Here is a 14,580-nt window from a genome sequence, read left to right as displayed (position 1 = left end):
TGAGTGCAATAAGAAAAATGGATCAATTCTTATCATTAATATTCGTATTGAATTGTAACTAGACATTCATTTCAGGAGGTTAAGTTTAAACTTTACATGGGAACGCATGCGTTGAGCTGCACGAGTCTATATGACGACACCCTTAGCAACGGTGTGATGTCTCCACGGCAACATCCTCCCGCTTCTGTCCTCGCGCGCACCTCGGAAGCATCAGTATAGCTACCATGAACCAAGCAATGCAGGGACGGTCCATGAGGGCGTGCGTGCGCGTGCTCACACTGGAATGTTCAGCCTAGATAGAAGTCCGCATGGCTGGGATGGAAGGATAGTGAGTGACAGCGTATCACGCGCAAGCAGCCCACACGTTTTATGCCACGCAGAAGCACGCATCGTCCAGATGCTTTAAAGCGTACAGACTCTCTGCACCTTTCGGACAGCGCCATGGATCCTGCGGTGCTCATCTTCCTGCTGTACTTGATGATAGCGCACGACCTGGTGTGCGGACTGATTCAGTACAAGGCACAAGCGGCCAAACCTCACAAGAGAGCCGCTCTGACGTGGCGCTCCAGGTGAGTTTATTGTTTATTTATCTTTTAAAGCATGTATACTTGTCGTATCTGAGCCTAGATGGTCTCGGATTACAAGGTGATCTGGATCCAGATGCATCTAGATGTTCAGATGCAACTGCTAGTCTTTTTGCTTTTAGAATGATCACACAAAACTGTTTACCAACTACTGTAGATCCTTATGTCCCAAGTGTCCAACCCTGGTCCTGGAGTATCAGCTGTCCTACACACACTGATTCTAATAACTAATAAGCAAATCTACAGCAGGAAAGCATTAAACTAGGCAGACCATGGGGTACTCCATGATCAGGACTGAGAATCTGTGACCTATGTAATGTTTTTTTTATCACAATTAGTGACACTGCAATGAATGTGGAGCCCAACCCTGGAACACTGATCATGATGCAGCAATAGATTCTGTTTAGGATATGACAGTGCACAATGCTCACATATTCATTTCAGAGGAAATCCACAAATCCTACATGATACATAGAGTAACCCAAACTGGAGTCATGCGATAGCAGTGTTACCTACATGCATCATTATGCCACCCTGAGGATAATGTACATATCACAGTAGTCTTCACACCATCCCACAGTTATCAACATGTCCATGACATTATAACTGATGTCGGTGTACGATATAAAATATATCATATGTTTTGAAAATTCATCAAGGCCAGCCAAAGCAGAATTTTTACAGTATCATTTGAGTGTATCACCATGGGTTTTCTCCAAAAAACAAGCGTGTGGCTTGTGTTTGGCTACTCAGCCATGATAAATGTATCGCTAACACCCGAGGAACCATTCTTATGCTGATGCTGTTTCCAAAGAGTTTAAAACTTAGTGTAGTGGATATTTTATCCTGTGCTTTTCAGCACTCCTCAGACTCTTCAACTTTGGTAGAAAGTTGGCAAAACCTGAAGAACGTTAAACTGTGTCAATATTATTCAAATAATAAATAAAGATTAAATTCAATATAAATAAATACAGCTCAAGGACAGCATGGGGGAGCAGCAACTACCCTTGCTAGCTATAGGTATAGGGACATTGGTTTAATTCTGTGCTTTCAATGTTGGTAATGTGCAGTTTTTCTCTGTGTATGTATGGGTTTCCTTCAGGTTCACTAGTTTTATGGTACCATTCTGGTGGTTCTTCTAAATGTGAACAAGTGTGTGAGTGTTGTATGCATTGTGCCCTGCCTCATGTGCAGTGTTCCATGGGTAGGCTTTTTGGTTAAAATATGATGCATTAATGTTTTTCTCGCCTTTCAGTGCCCGTATCTGCCATGGCCCGTGGAGAGTCAGTAGCAAGTCTGTGAGGTCAGATAGACTCAGATGGAAGAAGACCTGCCGTATAGTTAGGAAAGCATGAAATGAAGAAGAATGGTGTTTATAATTAACTCCATATAATTTACACTATGCCACATGTTGCCTTTTACCAAACAGTTATTGTCATTGTTTTGTTTATTAACAGTGGAGTTTAGATGTTGTTAACCTAAATGCTCTCTGTATGGTGTGTGATTTGTTGTATTGAGAATGAGGTGCTATTTTTATCCATGTGATGTGTCAAAAGGATTTCTGTACCAGATACCGATTGCTGTCAGATGTTTCTGTACACAAATGTGGTCCATTTAAAGAAAAATAGCAACTGTGTTGTTTTTTTTAAGTTGGTCTGGATGCAAATGTCTGCCAAATGAATGAACATATATGTAAATATCTATGTTATGTATGTTTAAAAAATAAAATAAATGCATAAGAAGAAAAATGAAATAAAACAAACCAACAATGACCATCACAATCTTCTTCAATGTTCTCTGAATGGGTGGTGACAATGACAATTATTCTTCGCCTCTTCTTATCCCATGGCTGCTGCCTCAGCTTGAGACAGCCTCAGCTTGCTTTTTGCCTGTAACAACACCGCACAGCGCAATAGCAAAGTACTACATCATCACATCCACAAATGCACCATAATAATCAGGTTGAATGATAAGCATTGAAGTGAATATGAGCTATAGGAGCTGACAGAGCTAACAAGTATACAAGCTGACAAATTTCACATGGCTGACATTAGGGGCTGGATGTAATGGGCTGAATGTGAATAAGGTGGAAGAAGGCAACATACAGAGGGCTTCTGGTGGTGATGAGTCATCTGTGTTCTGTGAATAGCCCTAGAGCCTGAACATAATTTGTGCAGCAGTGGAATAAAACATAATAAGCAAACATACACAATACAAGTTAATTGTTTGTACAACTCCAGTGCAGAGAAATCAAGTGGAAATACATCTCAAATGTATACAACTTGTGTATTCAATACTTTTCATATTCTATTCAACACTATTCAAGGTTCAGCTTAAGAGAACACAACTCAAGTGTTTTCAATTCAAACCAATTTACAAATTTGCAAAAAAATTTACACTAACTAACACAAATTGATCACTCAAATGAATTCATCTCAAGTGTATTCGGTACAAGTGTCAATACAACCCAGGTATAGTCAACTTAATTACCAAAACAACTCAAATGTATTCATTACTACGTAAATCTATTGAATACTATTCAAGGCTTTTTATTTTCAACTAAAGTGTACATAACGCAAGAGTATGCAATACAAGTTCCTTGTATGCAACTCAGATGTATTCGTACCCAAATCAATGCTAACACTACACGAATTGATTCAACTCAAGTGTATTCAATACATCTCAAGTGGTAGTTTATTTTTAAATTGTAGTTAGTTTTATTCTTCTCACATGTATTCAGTGTGTTTTAAACGTCAATACAACTCAAGTATACTCAATTCAAGGGTATTCAATGCAACTTAAATGGCAGTGCAACTCAAATTTATTTAATACAATGTGTCAATACATCTCACATGTGTGTTCATCTCAAGTGAACTAAATTTATTGTAATTGGCAATAAAATTCAGCTGTGCCTAACTCAAATAAATACGGTAAAACATACATAAGTCCCAGTACAACTCGAATGTATCATACATGTATATACAGCTGAAGTATATTCAACCTATTGTATATTCAATAAGGCTAAACTGCCAAAAAAGCTTACGTGTGCTCAGGTCTATTTAATAAAACTTAGTAACATAAGGGAAATATCAAATCCTGAATTTCTTGCATTGTCTTCCACAAAATATTGATAATACAAATATCATGATTAATAATAATGTATAAGTAACATGTAATAAGATGTTAAATTTTCAGATATTTTATAAACCAACACAATCAGAACAATGACAATATGACATGACACATGCACATCAAACATACAAGTTTACTTTTCCCAGAGACTGATTACTAATATTAAAGATTAAAGTGTTGGTTCAGCTGAGGTAGAACTGCTGTCTTCACCATGGCTCACTGCTCAATCAGCATTTCTTACAGATTACACCCTGGTGTATTTGTGAAGTGAAGTTAGACTGGACTTAATGAACAGTTCTGTTCCTCTGTGGCCTTGCTGGGTGCCCATGGCTCACTCTGCAAAAAACTGAGCTCTCTTTCATTACTCTCGTTGGCTCCTGGTATATTTGTATAGCATGTAATTATGCACTGAATAAGGTGGATAACTGCCTCAGCAAATTAGAGTAATTTGTATTTCAGCTGACAGTCATGCATCAGTGATTGCAGTTCCCCAAATGGATACATGGTGACTGGAAAAAAACAGCTAGTGTTTGTCTTATGTTAAGTTTTTTTGTTGTTGTTGTTTTTTAATTAGCATATTTAAAAACTAATATAACATATTAGTCAAAACAGATTTAATTAGCTAATATATTAATAACAATAATAACAGATTATTTATTGTCAAAGAAACACATGACCAGAAAATGAGTATAAAATGTAAATACTTTAGATTAGATGACTTTGAAAAGGTTGTTGAGTAAGTTAAGTAAGCAGTAATGAACTTGCAGTAGGTGTGGCCTTTTTTATGACATCATAGACAATATTTAAATGCAGGACTCGGAACCATATTCAGGTTTGCAGTTCAATTTGCGTGCAATTAAACAAGAGCGGCCAAGTAATCATCCTAAAGTAAGTCTCCTTTGTGTGAAGAGAATCCTCTTCTTATCATATATTTATGCATGATGCTTAACTAATAAATTGTTTTATATTACAGTTCTGTTGAATTTTGGAATCTAATTGTTCAGAAGCTGTTAATTATTTTTTTCGTAATAACAGCAAAGGTTTATATTAATATACTTGTCTTAATAATATATTTATATTTATTTAATAATATATTTTAGTGGATGCTTTAAAAATAATCTAAAACACCCTCTCACTGGAAAAGAACTTCAGGGTGTTAATAATAACTCTAATTTCTTGCTCAGTATTTCCACTTTTTTATTTTTAAAGTATCTCTGCTCTCTCTAGGTGCTGCCATGACGTACGCCTTGTCTGCCAGCTCGCAACTAAATAAGGTGCTGCGCTCCCACTACCTCAGCCTTCCTCAGGGAGGTCTCTGTCAGGTCACCTATGTTTGGATCGATGGCTCTGGGGAAGGCCTTCGAAGCAAAACCCGAACCTTGGAGTCTGAACCCGGCAGCATAGAGGGTATCATAAGCACCTAGACTGAAATTATGCTTTAACTGAGAATTATTTTATGGTACAAAACAATGAATGACAAACAATACACCTCTTTTGCATTTATCTCACTTTGTGTCATTATGTGTAATCAGTTGACATGCCTGTAAGTAAAAGATTGCATGAATATTCAGTCTGGACTAGAAAGAAATCAGCCCAGGCCTTATTATTATTATTATTATTATTATTATTATTATTATTATTATTATTATTATTATTATTATTATTATTATTATTTTACAAATGGTTAATAGTACTGTTATGATTGGTTCCACAAAAATTAATCCTCACTGATATCCTTTATTGAATTTTTACACAAGGCGGATTAGCATCAAATATATACAAGCAGTCCATGAAACATTTTCCTTTTGGAAACTTTTTATATTTGATATTTAATACCAAATAAGTGTACTAAGGTAAGTAATTTATATTTTACACTTAAGATCTTTGCTTATGTGCTAGATATTTCAGAGTGGAACTTTGATGGATCTAGCACGAACCAGTCTGTGACTGCCGATAGTGACATGATCCTGCTTCCGGTGTGTATATTCAGAGACCCTTTCACTTTGGACCCTAACAAACTTGTACTCTGTGAGGTGCTAAAGAACAACCGTAAACCTGCAGGTAAAGTCAAAGAAAACTCATGTGATTAATGGATTAGTCAATTTTATTTGTAGATTAATTTAAATTTGTATGTTGATTTCTGTTTATATGTAGACACTAACCATCGGCATGCCTGTAAGAAAATCATGGAGAAGGTGAAGGATTTCCAACCATGGTTTGGGATGGAGCAGGAGTATACTTTGCTGGGGATAGATAGACATCCATACTCCTGGCCATCAAATGGTTACCCCAAACCACAGGGTGAGAAATTCAGTCTTTATGTCAGAGTATACAGAATGGATTAGATGCCTGGCCATTTTATTATGCAAGACAAAATGATATGACTTGTCCTAATTAATATAACAGCTATTTGCACGTGAATTATTATTTAAATAGAAACATGAAACATGAAATTTTTTTCTGTAGCTTTGGAATAAACATATATGCCTCATTTTCTTATCTATATAAATATTATATGTTTTGTGTGTTTTTCCTTATCTTTTTATCAGGACCATATTATTGTGGAGTGGGTGCAGATAGAGCTTATGGCAGAGACATTGTAGAGTGTCACTATAAAGCATGCATTTATGCAGGCATCAAAATTTTTGGTGCCAATGCTGAGGTGATGCCTTCTCAGGTAATTAACAAGTTCCATTTATTTTGTTCATTCATTGTAGGTCATTTATAGAGTTGAGGTGACATTTTGATAACCAGATGTAACTCAGACATAATTGCTATTCAGAGTTTAGGTTAGAATTGCACAGGTGGAGCAAAACTCATATATCTCATTTACATGCGTTTCTGACAATTTTCTTAAGTGATTATAGCTGAAGTGAGGGGTAAGTTAAAAAAACACAAAAAATTGTATATTGTACGTACTGCATTCGATTCAGTACCTACTGCTTGGCTGTTCATGCTATATATACAGAGCAGAATATATGGGTAATATGAATACAATTTGGACATAACAGCTTTTTCTAGCTTAAGCTTTCAAAAAAATAACAATTTATTCAGGTGAAGTTAAACAATATCAGTTTAACCACATGGAAAAATGTTTACCACTTATAGCAATAAAAAAAAGCCGCTGTTCTGCTTTCCACTATTTTAAATTCTAACAGCTCTTCCATGCCAGACTCATTACATTACGGGACAGTGTGACGTGCACAGGCGCTATACTGCAGAATCTTATTGGAAACAGCAGGTCGTCTAGGTATTTTCTCACCGATTGTTTGTATGAACACTGAGAATTCAGTCATACAATTGGCATACTGCTTGTCACCTAGAGTAGGACGTATTCAGATGAAATGTAACTTTGGTCTTAAATCACCAAATACGAATATTTAATGCTTCAAAGCTACATTTTTGACTGTCTCTGTACAGTGGGAATTCCAGGTCGGTCCATGTGAAGGAATTGTAGCAGGAGATCACTTGTGGATGGCACGCTTCCTATTGCACAGAGTGTGTGAAGACTTTGGTGTAATCGCCTCTCTGGACCCCAAACCCATCCCAGGGAACTGGAATGGAGCTGGCTGCCACACTAACTTCAGCACTGTGGCCACTAGAGCAGAAGGAGGGCTGGAGTGAGTGCATTTTTATACATGAATGCACAAACAGTTGTATTCATGTAACATTAATCCCTTATGTTTGTCATTGTGTTTTTCCCCACTATATTAGGCATATTGAGATGATCATAGAAAAATTACGCGCACGTCATGTCCAGCACATCCGAATCTCAGATCCTCGTGGTGGGCAGGACAACCAGAGGAGACTTACTGGCTTTAACGAGACCTCCAACATGCAAGAGTTTTCAGCTGCTGTGGCTAGTCGGGGAGTCAGCATCCGCATTCCACTGCAAGTTAGCCAGGACAAGCGTGGATACTTGGAGGATCGCCGGCCTGCCGCCAATTGTGACCCATATGCTGTGACCGGTGCTATTGCTCAGACCTGCCTAATGGAGGATGAGGAGGAAGATCTCCTGAGTGACCTGGATATTAATGATTTTGAGTAAATCACACCAAATAACACTAAATTACATGGTTCTACAGCATGTAACTAAATATATAATAGGTTTATTGATATATGTGTGGATATATTGAATATACAGTATATACTGCATATGTTACAAAAGAGATGCAGGCTATTTAAAGCATACTGTACTTAAGAGTTTAATCAATTAAATTTATTAAATTTAACTTGTCAAAGTTGGGGTAATATTGGATGCATATACATTTTAAATACCCTTTTCCTGACTGACTGACATGACAATATGGAGTATGAAATCCCTCTTAATAATCTAACCCTAATAAGCTAACCTTAACCCTAACTAACCACCCAACACCGTGTTCCTTATGGTTTCTTACATGACATGTTTTCTAATCCTATCTCAGTCTTTCCTAGGTAAAATCCTCACTCTTCCAAGTGATATAAAATATCTACTCTCAGTTTGTTCATGGCAGAAAAAAAATACAAACCAAATATCCCAAAAAGCAATGTTCAGCTCTCTGTGTCTGTCTCTAACATTCAAATAAATAGTCAAGATATTATTGCCAACATTTAAATAATGAGATTTCAATAGTTCAGTGGAATAATTTTACATCTGAAGAGTTCCCTGAATAAAAACCATAATTAAGATTTCAATATACAGGAGGTATAAATGAAATTCTCTACACAACAAAGTCATAGAGCTATATCAAATCATATATTTCTTGCAGTGTCTTGTACAAAATTTTGATAAAACAATATCTATAATGAATACGTGTGTAATAAAAATGGACAATGTTCAGTGTTCAACTATTTTAATAGCAAATCTTTTGTTCTAATCCATGCAAATTCAGCTCTGTTTGAAGCAACTTTGCAGTCTCACACAAACTAGATGCAAATTGATGCATTTACAATATGCAGGATAAAAGGGTACGACTTGCCTATTAATTCGAACACTAGTTTGACCACATAAAGCTTAATTAAGTTAAAACAACTTAATTTTCATTACAAGTTTATGAAGTTTTGGTGATATTAAGTGGTCAAATTTAAAATTTTAACTAATTTTGGTTCCATTCTACTCTGAAACTCTCTGGCAGAGAGAGAAGAGGAAAGGCAGGAGTGTACTACAGGTCTGAGAATAGGGATTCTTAACATTGATTCTATGACAGGGAAAGGTAGAGAGCTGGCGGACATGATGGAGAGAAGGAAGGTAGATATATCTGTGTGCAGGAGACCAGATGGAAGGGGAGCAAAGCACAGAGACTACATTCTATGTAGACGGGGCAATCTGAGAGAGATTAGTGACTTCAAAGTGGTGGTAGGAGGGAATGTAGCCAGACAGCATTGGGTTGTGATGTGTAAGATGTCTCTGGTGGTCAGGAAGAAGAGGAGAGAAAAAATAGAAAATAAGACCATGTGGTGGAAGGTTAAAAAGGAAGACTGTGGAAGATTTGGGTGGTCAGGAAGAGCTTCAAGATGACTGCTAATCTACAGCAAAAGTGATCAGGAAGACAGGTAGGAGGGTGCTAGGTGTGTAATCTTGAAGGAGAAAGAAAACATGGCGGTGGAACAAGGAAGTACAGGACAACATTCAAAGGAAGATTCTAGCTAAAAAGAAGTTAGACATAGAAGGGATTGAAGAACGTAAACAGGATTAGAAGGAATTGCAGCACAGAGTGAAGAGGGATGTGGCAAAGGCCAAACAGAAAGCAAACAATGAGTTGTATGCCTGATTAGACACGAGGAAAGGCAAGAAGGACTTATTCAGTTGAGCAAGACAGAGAGAAAGAGATGATAAGGATGTGCAACAGATAAGGGCGATTAAAGATAGAGATGGAAAGGTGATAACAGGCAAGGAGAGTGTACAGAAAAGATGGAAGGAGTAATTTGAGGACCTGATGAATGAGGAAAATAAGAGGGAAAGACAGGAGGGAGAGGTGAATATTGTAGAGCAAGTAATATTAAAAATTAGAAAGGATGAAGTGAGGAACGCTCTGAGGTGAATCAACAGTGGAAAAGCTGTTGGTCCGGATGACATACCTGTGGAGAAGGACTCCACAGGTATTGGAGAGACATCAGTGGCGTTTCTATTTATATTGTTCAACAGGATTTTAGATAGTGAGAAGCTGCCTAAGGAATGGAGGAGAAGTGTTAATCTTTAAAAACTTATCTTTAAGTTTAAATCACATTTACATTTTTAACTCTAAACATCTTGAAGGGGAATAGAAGTCAGACATACTAGCCAGCATAATAATAGATATAGCACAGAAGAGTGAACTGAATTGAATCACTGAAGCAAATCTCTCACTGCTTGAAGTAACAAGTAAAACTTAAATGTGGTCAGGTCTAGGGCAATGTGAAAAATGGTGCAAACACACAATGCCATGCTTTAGGTAATGTGCTTAAATGAACTCGCTTATTATTATGTCTTTTCCTACTTTCTACAACATGGTGGCTTTTGCAGCCTGCTTTTAAAGACACAGAATGTTCTTTAGCTGTAATATAATTAACGTTTAACCTCACACAAAAACAACTAGGTCATCAACATAAGATCATTTAGCTGCGACTATAAAATATTTAGCCGTCCATACAGTAGAGTCAGCTTGAACACACTATCTAGCCAAAACTCCATTATTTATAGAATCGATGAATTAGCTTAGGATATGCTGTAATTTTAGTTTTAGTGTCGTGTGACAATGTACGGTACATGCACTGTAACAAACTTAATTTTTTATGTTGAAAATGTTCTTCCTTTTAAGCTTTACTGATTAACCCCATAAATCATTTCTTATAGTGTTCTGTTCTTTCTATCTTTGTGTTATGGAAATGAAGATGTCTCAACTTTTTTTTTTTTTTTTTAATTAGCTAACATAATAAACAAAACACTGCACGTTTTTGGTCAAAATAAGAACTGAATCTTACAAACATTTACTAGAAAAAACCTTTGGATTGACTTTGAATAAGCTGCCCAGGTTGCTTAATAAAATAGGAGTGACCAGGTGTTGCAGTAGGTGTGGCCTTTTTTTTTTACATCACAGCCAACCAACTTTTAAATTTAGGGTTTAGGTTTCGTAGTTTAATTTGCATACAGCTAACCAGAGGGACAAGTTCAATTCAATTCAATTCAAGTTTATTTGTACAGCACTTTTATAATTGACATTGTCTCAAAGCAGCTTTACAGAACATAAACATAGAACAAAGGGTTATTATAAGAATAATATAAAGATTAATAGAATACAAAATTAAAGATTAATATTAGATAGATTTAGTTCACAATGTGTATGTATATATCCCCAATGAGCAAGTCTGAGGTGACTAAGGCAGCAGTGGCAAGGAAAAACTCCCTTAGATGGTAAGGAAGAAACCTTGAGAGGAACCAGGCTCGAAGGGAACCCATCCTCATATGGGTGACACTGGAGGGTTTGATTATAAATATACAGTCTAACAAATGTTGTATATATTCAAAAGATCACATGGAGTTCACATCTTTTTAGTATAGCAGAGTCTAACTGGAGCTGGTAGATCTCTAGATGCCTCAGGATTCGCAGGATGTCTGAGAGAAAATCTGCAAACTCTGTAAGAAAATCAGTGTATGGTCCTGGGGGTCTGTACACGGCCGCTATAGCAAAAGACATCATGGCTTTTTTCGTGTGCATGTGCAAGAGTGCAGCATTAAGAACAAGCACTTCAAAATAACTAAATCTATACTGTGTTCTCTGAGTAACAGTAAGGAGATCACGAGATAGAGGTAACACCACCTCCACGACCAGTCTGACGAGGCTCATGCTTATAGATATATCCTGATGGTGTAGACTCATTTAGACTGACTCATTTAGACTGATGCAGTAAGGCTATTGTCTGAGATGATTCCATTTACAATAAGTGCTTTGGGTGCAAGTGATCTAATGTTCAGAAGCCCAAACTTTAGGAACTGTTTTTGTTTGTTTCTTTTCCATTTTTCTGGTCTAATTACAGTAAGATTGTTTTGAGATTTTCTCGTGCATTTACTTTTTGATCTCACTACTCGGGGAACAGACACAGTTTCTATAGGATGAGCTATGTGTGCATTTGTATCAATGTGACGATGTGAAGGATGGCTATTGAAAATTAGATTTAAATCCTAGTTTACCAGTCAGAAGGTGTGCAGCACCTTGGAGATGTGGTCCGAGAGGATCTCCGCTCCAACTCTGCTGGGGTGCTGGCCGTCAGCACGGAACAGCCTAGGACTCTCCCAGAAAACATTCCAGTAACAAGTAATCTTCCTAAAGTGAGTCTCCTTTGTGTGTAGAAAATGCTCTTACTTTCAGACATTTATTCATAAACATGCTTAAATATTTGTTGTCTCTTAGGTATTTACAGATGTAATTTGTCATTTTTTTGTAATTTGTATATAATTTATCTAATTATTTGCAAGCACTGTTTAGATGGTAAACTATTAAATTATACTACTCCACTGATAAATTTTGGAATCTGATTGTTTAGAAACCTTGTCTATTATTTCTTTTTATAAACCACAGCCTTATATTAATGGACTTGTCTTAATATGGTATCATTTTAGCAATTAATGCTTCACATAATATAAGACACCTTCTCATTGGAAAACATTTTAAAACTTCAAGCTGGCAATAATAACTCTAATTTGTTTTGGACTGCATGGCATGAACAGTGATCTGCATTGCTTATCTTGCTCAGTGTTTCCACTGTTCTGTTTTTAGAGTATCTCTGTTCTTTCTTCATTTTTGTTCTACCTAAACTAATACAGGTGCTGCCATGACGTACGCCTTGTCTATTAGCTCACAACTAAATGAGGTGCGGAGCTCCCACTACCTCAGCCTTCCTCAGGGAGTGGAACTGTATGTTCTTTAGCATAAACCACCCTGTGACTCTCAGCACCATGATCCTGGTTCCTGTATGTATATTCAGAGACCCTTTTATGCTGGACCCCAACAAACTGGTGCTATGTGAAGTGCTCAAGATCAACCGCAAACCTGCAGGTAAAGTCAAAAAAACTCATTTGACTAATGGATTAGTAGATTTTATTAATTTAAAATTTATTTTAAAAGCTGTATTTTGATTTCATTTGTAGACTCTAGCTATCGGCATGCCTGCAAGAAAATCATGGAGAAGGTGAAGGATTCCATACTGTGGTTTGGGATGGAGCAGGAGTATACTCTGCCGGGGATAGATGGACTCTATCTGCACCCACTACACCATATTATTGTGGAGTGGGTGCAGATAGAGCTTATGGCAAAGACATTGCAGAGTGTCACTATAAAGCATGCATTTATGCAGGCATCAAAATTTGTGGTACCAATGCTGAGTCGATGCCTTCTCAGGTAATTACCAAATTCTATTTATTTCATTCATTGTGGGATGCATTCAGAGATGATGTGAAGATTTAATAACCACAACTTTATACCTCAATGTTCAGAACTCAGTCATAACTACAGACACAAGTACTATATAGAACTGTGGGGCAAAATTGAGACAGGTCTAATTTACATGTCATTCTGAAGATGTTTCTTGAATTATTTTAGCTCATCTGAGGGAAAGCAATTTTATAAAATATAATAAGGACTTTAAAGGCAAGTGCCACAATTTAAAGGTGTTTATTTGCTGTTGAACGTCTCAGATGTTTCTTCTCAAGAAAAAGAGCTCATAAAATTAAGTGTATGTGTATACCCATGTCTAAATATCAATTTAATCAAAATATAAAGTTTTGTCCAAAATGGTAAAAAAGAATGAAGAAAGTAAAAAAGAAAAAGAAGGCTTTTGAAATTATGGGATAGAGCAATGTGCATTGGCTTCATACTGTATTATCTTGGTGGAAGCAGTAAGTCACCCTTGTAATTTTCTTGTCTTTTTTTCCCCATCTTTTTTGAAGTTTTTAAATCACCAGATATGAATATAGCCTTTTCAATGGTTCAAAACTACATGTTGCTAAACATTTTGCCTGTCTCCATACAGTGAGAGTTCCAGGTGGGTCCATGTGAAGGAATTGTAGGAGGAGATCACTTGTGGATGGCACGCTTCCTATTGCACAGAGTGTGTGAAGACTTTGGAGTAATCGCCTCTCTGGACCCCAAACCCATCCCAGGGAACTAGAATGAAGCTGGCTGCCACACTAACGTCAGCACTGTGGCCACTAGAGCAGATGGAGGGCTGGAGTGAGTGCATTCATGTAACATTAATACCTTATGATTGTCATTGTGCTTTTCTCCACTATATTAGGCATATCAAGAAGATCATAGAAAAATCACGCGCACGTCATGTCCAGTACATCCGAGTCTCAGATCCTCATGGTGGGCAGGACAACCAGAGGAGACTTACTGGCTTAAACAGTACCTCCAACATCCAGGAGTTTTCAGCTGCTGTGGATAGTCATGATGTCAGCATCCGCATTCCACTGCAAGTTAGCCAGGACAAGCGTGGATACTTGGAGGATCGCCGGCCTGCCACCAACTGTGACACATACTGTGACCAGTGCTATTGCTCAAACCTACCTAATGGAGGATGAGGAGGAACCTGGATATTAACGATTTGTTCTAAAACATTCAAATATACCACTAATTCACACTTTAAAAGAATATTCATGCTATTTAAAACATGTTTTTAAAAAATCTTAAATAAATAAAAGTTTTATTAAAACACTTTTTTTTTTCATTTCCGGGTAATGGGCTGTGCACACAAACCTGTTTTTTTGTTTTCTTACCACCACAACAGGCATAACAATCATACAAACAAATGGAATACACATGTATAATATCTATTAAATTATATTCTTTAGTCTGCAGAGTTAATTCATCAATTCATATCACAGCTGTGGTGCTTATATAGGCCAGTG

The 14,580-nt window shown here is 36.9% G+C and overlaps 1 protein-coding gene and 1 pseudogene across 1 annotated transcript; both read left to right on the top strand.

Moving 5' to 3' along the window:
- The first annotated feature begins 4,945 nt into the window (after nucleotides 1–4,945).
- Nucleotides 4,946–7,764, top strand: LOC113661763 (glutamine synthetase-like). Its single transcript, XM_027176201.2, has 6 exons — nucleotides 4,946–5,123; nucleotides 5,616–5,777; nucleotides 5,871–6,017; nucleotides 6,266–6,393; nucleotides 7,137–7,336; nucleotides 7,431–7,764. The coding sequence occupies exons 1-6, from the start codon at nucleotides 4,952–4,954 to the stop codon at nucleotides 7,762–7,764; spliced, it is 1,143 nt and encodes a 380-aa protein (XP_027032002.2). The 5' UTR covers nucleotides 4,946–4,951.
- A 4,742-nt stretch (nucleotides 7,765–12,506) lies between these two features.
- LOC113640071 lies at nucleotides 12,507–14,272 on the top strand (annotated as a pseudogene).
- Nucleotides 14,273–14,580: the final 308 nt, after the last annotated feature.

Source organism: Tachysurus fulvidraco, chromosome 21, assembly GCF_022655615.1.
Source record: "Tachysurus fulvidraco isolate hzauxx_2018 chromosome 21, HZAU_PFXX_2.0, whole genome shotgun sequence".
NCBI lineage: Eukaryota > Metazoa > Chordata > Actinopteri > Siluriformes > Bagridae > Tachysurus > Tachysurus fulvidraco.
This window is presented reverse-complemented; position numbering and strand designations above follow the sequence as displayed.

Excerpts from the sequence above, each read along its gene's own strand:
- LOC113661763 (XM_027176201.2), top strand. The coding sequence starts at position 4,952 with ATGACGTACGCCTTGTCTGCCAGCTCGCAACTAAATAAGGTGCTGCGC. Across the intron at positions 5,124-5,615 it reads TGAACCCGGCAGCATAGAGG|ATATTTCAGAGTGGAACTTT; the intron begins GTATCATAAGCA and ends CTTATGTGCTAG. Across the intron at positions 6,394-7,136 it reads CTGAGGTGATGCCTTCTCAG|TGGGAATTCCAGGTCGGTCC; the intron begins GTAATTAACAAG and ends GTCTCTGTACAG.